This window comes from Orycteropus afer, unplaced genomic scaffold (assembly GCF_000298275.1).
Source record: "Orycteropus afer afer isolate SDZICR_OR568_19922 unplaced genomic scaffold, OryAfe1.0 scaffold00144, whole genome shotgun sequence".
Lineage (NCBI taxonomy): Eukaryota > Metazoa > Chordata > Mammalia > Tubulidentata > Orycteropodidae > Orycteropus > Orycteropus afer.
In genome coordinates, this window is record NW_006921731.1 from 3,063,770 (window position 1) to 3,073,997 (window position 10,228).

Here is a 10,228-nt window from a genome sequence, read left to right on the forward strand (position 1 = left end):
CATGGCGATTCCTTAAAAAGTTGGAATTAGAAATACCATTTGACCCAGCCATTCCATTACTAGGTATATATCCTAAAGAAGTGAGAGCCATAACCAGAACAGAAATATACACATCCATGTTCACTGCAGCACTATTTACAATAGCAAAAAGATGGAAACAACCTAGGTGTCCATCAACTGAGGAACAGATAACCAAACTATGGTACATACACACAACGGAATACTATGCAATCCTAAAGAATAACTTAGAATCTGTAAAACACTGCATAACGTGGATGAACTTGGAGGACATTATGCTGAATGAAATAAGTCAATCACAGAACAACAAATATTATATTAGTCCATTATTGTAAAAGTCAAGGAAAGGTTTAGATATGGAAGGAAATTTTCTTTGTTGGTTACCAGGAGTGGGAGGGGAGGGAACACTGTTAGATAGATAGAGATAAGTATTGATTTGGGTGAAGAAAAGGACAATGTACCAAATGTGAGTGATCAACATGGTGAAATTGAGGAAGAGAAAGACATAAGAGAGGTACATGGGAGGTAGAGACAACAAAGATGAACCCTTTTGCACATATAGTACTGCATTGTCAGTGAAGGCAAACATGAGTATACAGGTGGATAGATGGTTGGACAGGCTGATCTGTCAGGTATGTCTGTGAAGCAGGGAGTGTACCCAAGACCATGTATAGGGTTGGCAGAGAATGGTCCTATAAGTGTACTTGTATGATCTGAATTTCCAGGTGTACAGTAGAGTTGACAAGGGACAAGGTTATAGTCATTTCTTGGTCACAGCCAGCTACCCAGAGGGGTTGAGTAGTTGAACCATAGTTCATACTGTGGCTCAGGACCATAGCCACAGGGGACATGAAGCTCAATTGGCATAACATAATACACAAAACATTGTTCCACTTCCTACTATGGCGAGTAGCTACTGGGATCTTAAAAGCTTGCAATCAGCCATCTAGATGCAATAATGGGTCTTTCCTTGTCCAAAGCAAAGAATAATGAAGAAAACCAAAGATTCATGGAAACAATTAGTCCTAGCAACTTGTACACCATTCGATCCACAGCCTATGTGACTATGAGACCAGAAGAACTAGATGGTGCCCGGCTACCACAGTCAACCACTTGGAGGGAGATGTATGTAGGAGATCCTTGATAGAGAGGGAGAACATTGTGGAACAAAACTCAAAATCATTTTGTAAAAAAAAGAAGGGTGGGACCAGGTTTGCTGGTCTGATAGAGACTGGTGGAACCACTGAGACTATGGCCCCTAGCTGCCCTTCAGGTCTGGAATTGAACCCACACCTGTGGCTTCCAGCCAAAAAAAAGACAGGCATATGAGTTGAACCTGAGGTAGATACACTCCTTGGAGGAAACAATTGTGGGAGAAAGAAGGGCTGTTTATGCACAGGGAGATAGTTCAGGGTGCATGAGTGCATGGAGGGATGGACACAGGAAAGAGGTAACTGGGAGGAAGTGGGAGGGGAGCTGTTGCATTGTGCTAGATTGTAGTCAATGTCATAAGACAAAGTGTATGTAAACTGCTTCATGGAAAATGAATTTGCTCTGTAAATTTTCACCTGAATCACAATTTAAAAAAAAACAACCCACTGCCATCGAATCAATTCTGACACATAGTACACTACAGGATAGAATAGAATTGCCCCATGGAATTTCCAAGGCTATAAATCTTACAGAAGCCAACTGCCTCATCTTTCCCCCACAGAGTGACTGGTGGGTTTGAACCACTGATCTTTTGGTTGGAAACTGAATTCTTTAACCACTGCACCACCATAGCCCCTTATATGCCCTTGGCTGTTGCTGTATTATTTTATTGGCTAGAGAATTCTCATTTTATCTTCATCACTGAGTCTCAGATCCATGACCTTTTTAGCAGTCAGTTTTGGGTAGTAAGCTCCAGGGTTTACACTCACAATGCTGGTGATTTTCAATTTACTAAAGCCTCTCAAGTATGAAAAGTACATTGCTCATAAAACACATGAGACATAACCTCTGCAAGCTAAGATTTAATAGCCCATTACAGAACAAAATGTCCACCGGGACTAGATGATCTGACCTTCTGGAAAATGACCGAGCCACCAACAATAAAATATTTCTTTTTGAATCCCAACAAGTCTCAGAGGATAAAACAACAACAAAACCCAGTTACTATCAAGTCGACTCTGACTCATGGCAACACCATGCATGTCTGAGTAGGACTGTGCTCCCTAGGGTTTTCAATGGCTGATGTTTTGGAAGTAGATCTCCAGGCTTTCCTTTTGAGTCTAACCTCCTGCCTTTCAATTAGCAGCCAAGTACATTAGCCTGTTTTACCACCCAAGGACTGCCAGAACATAAAGGGCAAAACATTTTATAATTATCCTGGTGGTAAAAATACATACAACCAAGCTATTCAACAATTCAACAATTTCTACATGCATAATTCAGGGACATTGATTACCTTCTTCATGTTGTGCAACCCAGAGCATTTTTGATTTCTGATAATTGTTAGAAATTGATGCACTCTATTATTCCAAAAGATGTTGGCAATGGGATTTTTGAGAGTTGGAATGGATTTCTAACCCTTGGAACATCTCTGTCTTGAGTGTGTTCTGATATTCCATTCCAGGACCTAAACCCTTTGATTCCCTATCTCACCCCATCCTTTCCCTGTCCCTATTCATCCCTTCCTCTGTTCATCCATCTATCCAAAAGCACAACCACTGGGCTAGGTCAGTACTGGAGATACTGTGATATTCAAGACACAAGGTTCCTGCCCTCATGGGGAAGACTTCAAACAATAAACAAACAATTAAGCAAAGAATTATAATTCATCTAGGCTCAAGTAGAGAATAATTGTATGTGTGCATAATGGAGATGGGGGACCTAATCTAGATTGTGTGACCAGAGAGACTTCTTTGGGGAGAGGTTGTTTAAGCAGAGACTGAAGGTCACATGAAAATCAGAGTAACAATTGTCTGCAGCCCTGCGGGAAATGATGTGCTTTATATTCATCCCTCCTAGTACAATATAACCTTAGGCCAGTGGCTGACTCCTTCATGTCAGGAGTTGCCATCAGCTGTAGCCAGAGATCTGAAATGAAAAATAAAACTGGTATCTGCTAGTAGTCTCTGGGTGGCACAAATGGTTAGTGCACTTCTCTGCTAATCAAAAGGTTAAAGAGCCCACCAAGAAGTGCCTCTGATGAAAGGCCTGGCAATCTATTTCCTAACAGCCACTGAAAACCCTATGGAACACAATTCTACTCTGACACACACAGAGTCACCGTGAATTGGGGTTAACTAGATGGTAACTGGTTAACTGGTGTCTGGTAGGAATTCCCAGATCCCAGACACAAAATCAAATTAAGCAGAACAAATTTGCCTGTTTCACTCTACTTTTTCCTTACCGTCTTTGGTCTTTGACTCGATTTAACCAACTGCCATCACCCTTGTGGTTGTTTGTGGCTTTGGGCAGGAACTAAGAAATTGTGTATAGATTCCCTCCAAGTTTCACTTTCAGACCTCATCTCCTCATTTCCTTGCCTGTCCCCATTCTGCATTGTTTCCTGTAGAGAAAATACATGCCCAGCTCCTTCTTTAACAAATCCCTCATGTTAATGCTGGATGCAATTCGAGAGTCCAGAATTGGGCTGTCCAATATGGTAGCCACTAGCCACATGTAGCTATTGAACACCTGAAATATGGCTACGGTGAATTAAGGTGTGTTAAATACATTACCAGATTCTGAAGAGTGATAGGGATGAGAAGCCAAAATAGGTGTCTTATGACTAGTGACCTTCAGTGCCAGACATATAACAGATGCTCAATAAATACTGGGCAGGGAGGGGAGGAGACTGGGTTAGGGTTAGGGATGGTAAATGGGGAGTGAAACTAAATGTACACCAAATGTTGAATGCAAAACAAACTCTGCTCTTTAAACTTCCACCTAAAGCACAATTTAAAAATAATAATAATAAAAAGAAATAATATCACAGTGAAAAAAAATGCAAAAGTTGGATGATGAATAAGGAAGACCAAAGAAGAATCAATTTGAATTGTGGTGTTGGTGAAGAATAATGAAAAAAAAAATTAGTTGAAATATTACAAGGCAGGAGTTCTTGAACTTTGGTATGCGTAGATTCCTGGGTTCTTCTCTCAGAAATTCTGATTCAGGAGGTGCCAAGAAATCACATTTTCAACAGCCAAGAAATCTACATTTTCAACAAAAGCCCTAGATGACTCTGATGCAGGTGGTCAGCAGACTATACTTAGAGAATCACTGAAAAAATTTAAAAGAGCACATCCCTACACGTAGGAGGCACTGGGGAATTAAAAAAAAAACTGCAATTCTCCCCAACAGACCATACCTTAGGCATAATTAGATTTCACACAGCACCAGCAATTAAGACTACTTGCTTTTGTGTTTTTAGCAAAAGATGAATATTCTCTGTGTAAGAAAAGATAAGTAAAAATCAATGTATACTTTTCTTTCTAGGGGAAAGAGCAGAATGTGGCACTACAAGGTAAGAGCTGGACAGTCTTCTTTCACCTGGTGGCCTGAGGTGGGGTGTGGGATGAGGTGGCAAGAAAGAAAAGGGGGAAGATGGGAAGACAAACACGGCTGAAGCTCAGAGGAGCTAAGGTCTTCTGGGAGTGGGACAGCTCTTCATGACTGTCCCTACGGGATGGTATGGGTGTGCTGAGAGGGAAGGCAACTTTGCTGTTTTGCTGCTTTGCTTGTTGTAACATTTGATTGGTGAAACCATGCCCTCTCCAGGCTGGCCATGGGGAGAGTGGAGGCTTCAGAGCTGCTGGGGGACAGTGGGTGTTTTCCTTTGGGCTATCCATGGGGAGGGTCCATATATCCCAGAGTGGTGGAGGGCAACCAGCAAAGGCCAGAGAGTGTGGGTGACTGTTGACCTCTCTCCCCATCTGTTATGTGGCTGCTGAGCAAATTGTCCAGTCTAGGCTGGGGGTCCAGCCTAGGGCTCCCAGTAAGAATTGGCCAACGGTTTGGATTGGGCTCCCATTGCACAGGTATGGGCCTACACATGTGCATAGACACCCAATCAGGCACCAATACCCAGACTACCACACCCTGGCTTTGAACCTCATGGGCACTGGGATGGGCCTATGGGAAATCCTTCACTGGGAACGTAACATATGGGCAACCTCTGCTTTATCTCCAGCTTGCTCAACACTACCCTTTGTGCTTTTCCCTCAGCAGACCAGAGCCAATGAACACTTTCCACTTGGCAGCTGAGAGCTGGCGAGTGACTTTCAACGACAGGGCCCTTCCTCTACCTAGGTTGTTCCTGAGAATCCATCCATTTCTGAGTTCCCTACCTTTGCTGAGGCTGCATAAACAATAGCTGCTCCACTGCCCACCATGCATTCAGCCGGTGGCTCAGAGGCCTGCACTCTCCCATCATAAGGCAACTGAGAGCTACTTTTTGCCTTACTCTCTGGGCCCAGTGACCCAAGGAGATCCTTTTCCCACAAATTCTTCCCAGTGGCCCAGAATCCTGGAAAGCTGCTATATTTGGCAAGAGGGGAGATGACTCGTCAACTCTCCTGCTCCTCTAGAAGGAAGTTGGTTGGAAAGAGGCTTGGAAAGTCTCTGAGGTTCTCAGTTTGCTGGGCCCAGGCTGGGGAAGACTGAGCACTCTCCAGAAGTTTTGACTGTGCAGCTGTTCCTTTGGGCCTTAGCAGTTTGGGAACATCAGAATGACTCATAAGGCCAGGTTGAAGCCCTTTCAGCACAAAGGTCAGCAGATGTGCAAAGCCTCTTTCTAAGAAACCTTTAGCAAAAACCTCTTAATTGCCCCTCCCGCCCCACCCCTAGAAAGAGGATGTTATCATAGTCCCAAAACAACAGAAGTCACATTTTGCACCAAAGTCTGCAAACAATGAAACAGATGGCAGACAAATTAAGCTATCCCGTGCTTCCTCCTAATCCCTAGAACTCATGGGGGAGAAGATTGCTCCAGCAGATTACAGGAGAGCAATCTGTGATCAAGCTCTTGGCCCGGGTCTCAGGGCCCTGCCTCAAGGGAAAGTGAAAGGTTTTGGTTTTGTTTAAATAAAAACCTCTGAGGTGTTGACTTCCACACCCTCTTTGACCTAGGGCCTGGGAAAGCCAAGCTAGGATTACCAGACCTCCCACTTACACAATAAACTGCAAACCCAGCCATTTGCACTCTGGTCCTTGGACAAGATCCAAGGAAACTTTGTTAGTAAACAAAAAGCCATCCCTTCCAAAATTATTTGTTACTTGCTGGGGAACTCATAGCCAACTTGGAAGTCGTTTTGAATTTAATCTTAAAGCCTCTTTCAAAATGGCTCTCTGTATCTTCCATCATTTTCTGTGTATGATTGGTGTCATATTGGATGAAGATTTCAACAGGTCCCCTTGAGCCAAGCCCTGATGGCCTTGTGTAGATGGACCAGTTTTTGCATGTTCACTACAACTTGTATTTTTTTTAATTTAAAAAGCTTTTCTTTTTAGGACAGCCCAATTTCCTAATAACCCTGTAATTTAGACTGATCAGATGAGATACTGCACTTGAAAAGTGTATTTATTGTTAATGGCAAAGCAAGATGCAAATGTAAGGTTTGATTATCACTCTTCAAACTAAAGTCTGGTTTCCCTAACCCAGTTTTACTTACCCCTATCCTCTGGATTACAGATGAAATCACTTGAGATTTCTTGCTCAAAGGCAACCAGGTGCATGCACAAGCACAGCCCCAGAGCCTAACTGTTATTGAACTGCAATGTGGTCTCCATTTTTGGACATTGACACTCATGTGGTTATCAACCCTATTGGATTGTCTTGGACACATTTTAATTATCATCCTTTGGGTCACAGAACAATTTTGAGGCCTATTCCTGTGTTGCCAATGTATGTTAATTTTAATCTTGGTTGAAAGGTAGAAAGGGGACATTGGTCTCTGGTTTCTCTTTCTCCCTCTCTGTGGCTTTCTCTGTTCCTGTTTTCCCTGCCTCTCTCTTTCTTTCTTTCCTTTTTGCTCTGCAACTGAGCAGCAGAAGAGATGGAAGGCTTAGGCTGCCCCACTTTCCTTGGCTGAGCTGCCCCCCTGCTCCCCACTTTGTGCCCCACCCAGCACTTCAGTAAGTTTGGATCAAGTTGATGTCATGCAAAGTTGGGATAGCTACGTTTCCTTGTCAGAGCTCCCAGTCTGTGCCCAGAGTACCACACAAAGAAAGGAAGCCCAGTTTGATTCAAACAGTCCTTTGCTTTCTGGATTGGGCACGATAAATGCCCAATTTATATATAAATATAAATGTATCTCCTATTTTCCCTTTATTCTATTTTGTAAACTTTAAGGGGAAAAACCAAACAAACAAACAAACAAAACTCCTAATGATTCTTTTTAAGAAACCCACCTTATGGACATCCTAGATGGTTTTTTTTTTCATATTGGGTGTCTGACACCTGCATTGAGAGTGTCCACTCTTGCTGGCCATAAGCATTTAAAATAGGATTTAATCCTACTGCTGGATGTTTCCATGATAAAATCACTTTCCCAGTTTTACTCTCACATATGGAGGGTAAGTCATATTTTATGTGTACAGCCTTGAGAAAGACTCTTAATCTCTGGTGGGCTCATTTGCCTTATGTATAAAATGGATTGAATGATTCTTGCCTAGCTCACAAGGTTGCTGTGAGGGCATCACTTGATGTGAGATAAAGAAAATATTCAGGAACACTCAAAAACAGAAACCCAAAACACTTTGAAAAGTGGGTGGGGAAGTTTGCTATCCTCAAGTTATTTTTGATCCCAAGACTTAGAACCTGTGGCCTTGTGTCACCTTTTTGGCACTCTCTTTGGCTTTTGCATTTGGGAATTTAAAATAATATCGAGTATAAGAAATGCCACTCTCACATACACAAATTCTCAAAAAAATAAGTAACTTATGAAAAATTAAAAAAAAGAAATGACATGGACTTAGCTAACCAAATTGACATAGATCCAAGATGGGCTCAATAGAATCTCACCTGTTTTTTCTTTTTAAATTTTTTCAGGTTTTTTTTTTTTTTTTTTTAAGTTCTTTATCTATGTGAAACTGAGCCCCTTGGTCTATGCTGTTATTTTGGTTCTGTTTGGGTGGCATGATATTTGAATTTAATTGTGTCTTTGCCCATGCATGTCCTGGAGCTAGCAGCATTTGCTCAGTACTCAAACACCTAGAAGAAGTTGGTTAGCATTACCCTAGAGGGCTGGGCTACTGAACAAGAGCGGTAAGCCCAATAAGCAGAGGCAAGGATGAACCCCATTCTTTATTGGCTGCAAATTCCATACAAATTCTTGCCCATTCATGGAAAGCAATTAAGCAAGTTTTCCTGGTGGGGCATCAGGTCTTTGCTCATCATGTGTGAGCTAATCATGTGTGAGCCAAGCTAGGTCCTCTATTCTTGATCCCCCAGTTTTGAGCCAAGCCATTGGAAAATTAATTGCTTCCTTTGGTTAGAGGCCCTCCTCCTATACTCAGAAAGCCCTGGCAGCATTGAGTCAGGCCAACTTGGGTGGCGAAAGATGAGCAAATAAGCCAACACAGGTATATGCATGGTGAGCAACCCTGGGATCTGGTCCAGTGTTTGTGGTTGTTTCACTGTCCCTAGTGAAGTGTGCTGTGGATTTCTCTCCCTGTGCCCAAGAGTGAAAACACAGGAAATGGATCTTGAAGTAAAGCAAGACACTTTCAACCTGAGCGTGAGTCCTCCACTGCCAGCGGTTAATAGGATGGATGGGTTCTGGCTGGAAATGAAAAAATACTGTCAGGCTCCATAACTGTGGCCTGATGGGAAAACTCCTGAACTTGGAGCCAAGTAGGCTAGAATTTGGGACCTTGGTCTGCCATTGCTTCTTTTTGGACTGGAATTCTGCCTCTATAAAAGAGGACCTCTAGGAATCCAAGTATACAAGGTTGAGGTCACCTTAAATGTGATAATGGGTTTGAAAGCACTTTATATGGAAGCATACTTCATCAAAGAATGGGATTATTATCTTATCCTGGGTCACCCAGGGGACCCAAAGAAGCTGCACCCTCCCTCTTGGCGTCAGTTTCTTCATCTCCAAAATGAGAATAATAATTGTCTGGCCCTTAGATCAATGAAATAAAGATTAGTCAAGTACATTTGAAATGCCAAGAAGTATTAGCAACATCAGTGCCCTGGTACATTTAGAGTTGGGGATGAATTTAAGCCAAAATAATGAAAATGAACCCATCCAATCATCTTTGAAAGTCTCTTGCTTTCTCAGGCTACAGATTACCTATCTCTCCCTTGACTCCCCCTCCATCTGGTCAGCTTTATAGGATGACAATCTCTGATTGGATTTCAATGGTCCCCGGTGATTCAGAATGCATTTGTGTCATATAAGAGTGCTTCTGCTTAACATTCTGGATAAATTAAGATTCCCTTAAACATCCAAAGGCCTTCAGATGGAGCACTGGCCACCAACGTGCTGGGGGTTCAGGGGTTTCCATTTACATTTTGTGTTCTCCTCCAGGTACAGGTTTTAAGAGTGTCTCTCCCAGTTGTATGTTTATGTTGGTTGTTTTCTTGATTTCTTTTGTTCCATTTTCCCCTAGGCCCCCCTGCCTTCCCCCTAAACCACAGAAAATGAGGAGACCTAGGCCTCTCTCAGTGTATAGCCATAAACTCTTTAATGGCAGTATGGAAGCGTTCATTAAGGTACTTGTTGGGAAGCCGTAGAGTCCGCAAACGCACCCAATGTAATGGCAGCCTCTTCACACAAATCCTCCTCCAGTCACAGCACTTGCCTGACCCGGAATTTATAATCCATCTGCCAGGCCCTAGTGCTAACTACTTCCAGGCGGCGACTTCAGTGAGGACTTAATAGTCAGAGCTGCTTCTGACTCTGAGAAGTTACCTATAAGTGCTTTCCTGTGATTCCCAGCCATTGGGGCTGAATAAGATAAGGATGAAAAACCCAAGTGAGGCTGAGATGCCAGGGGTTTGAGACACAAACACAGCTGTTCTAGACAGCCACATCCTACTATTGTGAGGCAGGGTCTTAACATTGGAGGACAGTTAGAGAAAGTTTTTACCTTGCTTCCCTCCCATGTTTTCCAAAGGGGATTGATTAAAAGCAGCACAAAGAAAATCCCTATGGATAGTAATGTGTTTTCATTCAAGTGATATATATATATATATATATATATATATATATAT

General features: G+C 42.5%; 1 protein-coding gene across 1 annotated transcript in view; it reads left to right on the forward strand.

Moving 5' to 3' along the window:
• Positions 1-10,228, forward strand: part of SRGAP3 (SLIT-ROBO Rho GTPase activating protein 3) — a 432,226-nt gene that overhangs the window by 377,787 nt on the left and 44,211 nt on the right. Inside the window, exons 11-12 of the mRNA XM_007945843.1 lie at positions 4,504-4,531; positions 9,625-9,727. Of these exons, the coding sequence (XP_007944034.1) occupies positions 4,504-4,531; positions 9,625-9,727 (131 nt within the window). The remainder of the gene's footprint in view (positions 1-4,503; positions 4,532-9,624; positions 9,728-10,228) is intronic.